Here is a 575-nt window from a genome sequence, read left to right as displayed (position 1 = left end):
GCCTTGAGAAAGTCGAGAACTGACCGCTGCATTTCTTCAGACATATACGCACCCATCCTTGCGGTTCGGCTTGGATTGGTATCGTCAATAGGTAACTCGAGAATTTCGCCTTCCTGGGAGCAGGCTTTATAGGTTGGAGGAGTGACGGAGTTAACCGGTAAAGATGATCGTTGGAGTTTAACTGTGGCGACTAGGAGTTCCCTAGCGACTTTTTGATCTCCTCGCAATGTTTTGATTTTTCCGTCCGTACCGGGGAACTTGACGCACTGGTGATAAGTAGATGGAATGGCCTGCATTGAGTGTATCCAGGGGGTTCGTTTGATTTTTCCGTCCGTACCGGGAAACTTGACACACTGGTGATATGTAGATGGAATGGCCTGCATTGAGTGTATCCGGGGGGTTCCAAGTATGGCGTGGTAAGGGGCCTTCGTGCTTACAACGGCAAACTTGACAGTCCGAGTGACTCCACATGCACGTACCGGAAGGCGGATTGTTCCCAGTATTGTTTCGGACGACCCGTTGAAGCCTGTTAATGTTCTGGAGGATGGTTTGATGTCGTCGAGTTCGACTCCCAT

The 575-nt window shown here is 50.1% G+C and overlaps 1 protein-coding gene across 1 annotated transcript in view; it reads right to left on the bottom strand.

Moving 5' to 3' along the window:
• The window catches only part of LOC106335718, a 2238-nt gene extending 1663 nt beyond the window's left edge, over window positions 1–575 (bottom strand). The window contains exon 1 of the mRNA XM_013774316.1: window positions 53–575. Coding sequence (XP_013629770.1) covers window positions 53–575 — 523 coding nt within the window. The remainder of the gene's footprint in view (window positions 1–52) is intronic.

This window comes from Brassica oleracea, chromosome C1 (assembly GCF_000695525.1).
Source record: "Brassica oleracea var. oleracea cultivar TO1000 chromosome C1, BOL, whole genome shotgun sequence".
In the NCBI taxonomy this organism is placed as follows: Eukaryota; Viridiplantae; Streptophyta; class Magnoliopsida; order Brassicales; family Brassicaceae; genus Brassica; species Brassica oleracea.
Note: the sequence above shows the minus strand (reverse complement) of the source record. Positions and strands in the feature narration are given on the sequence as shown.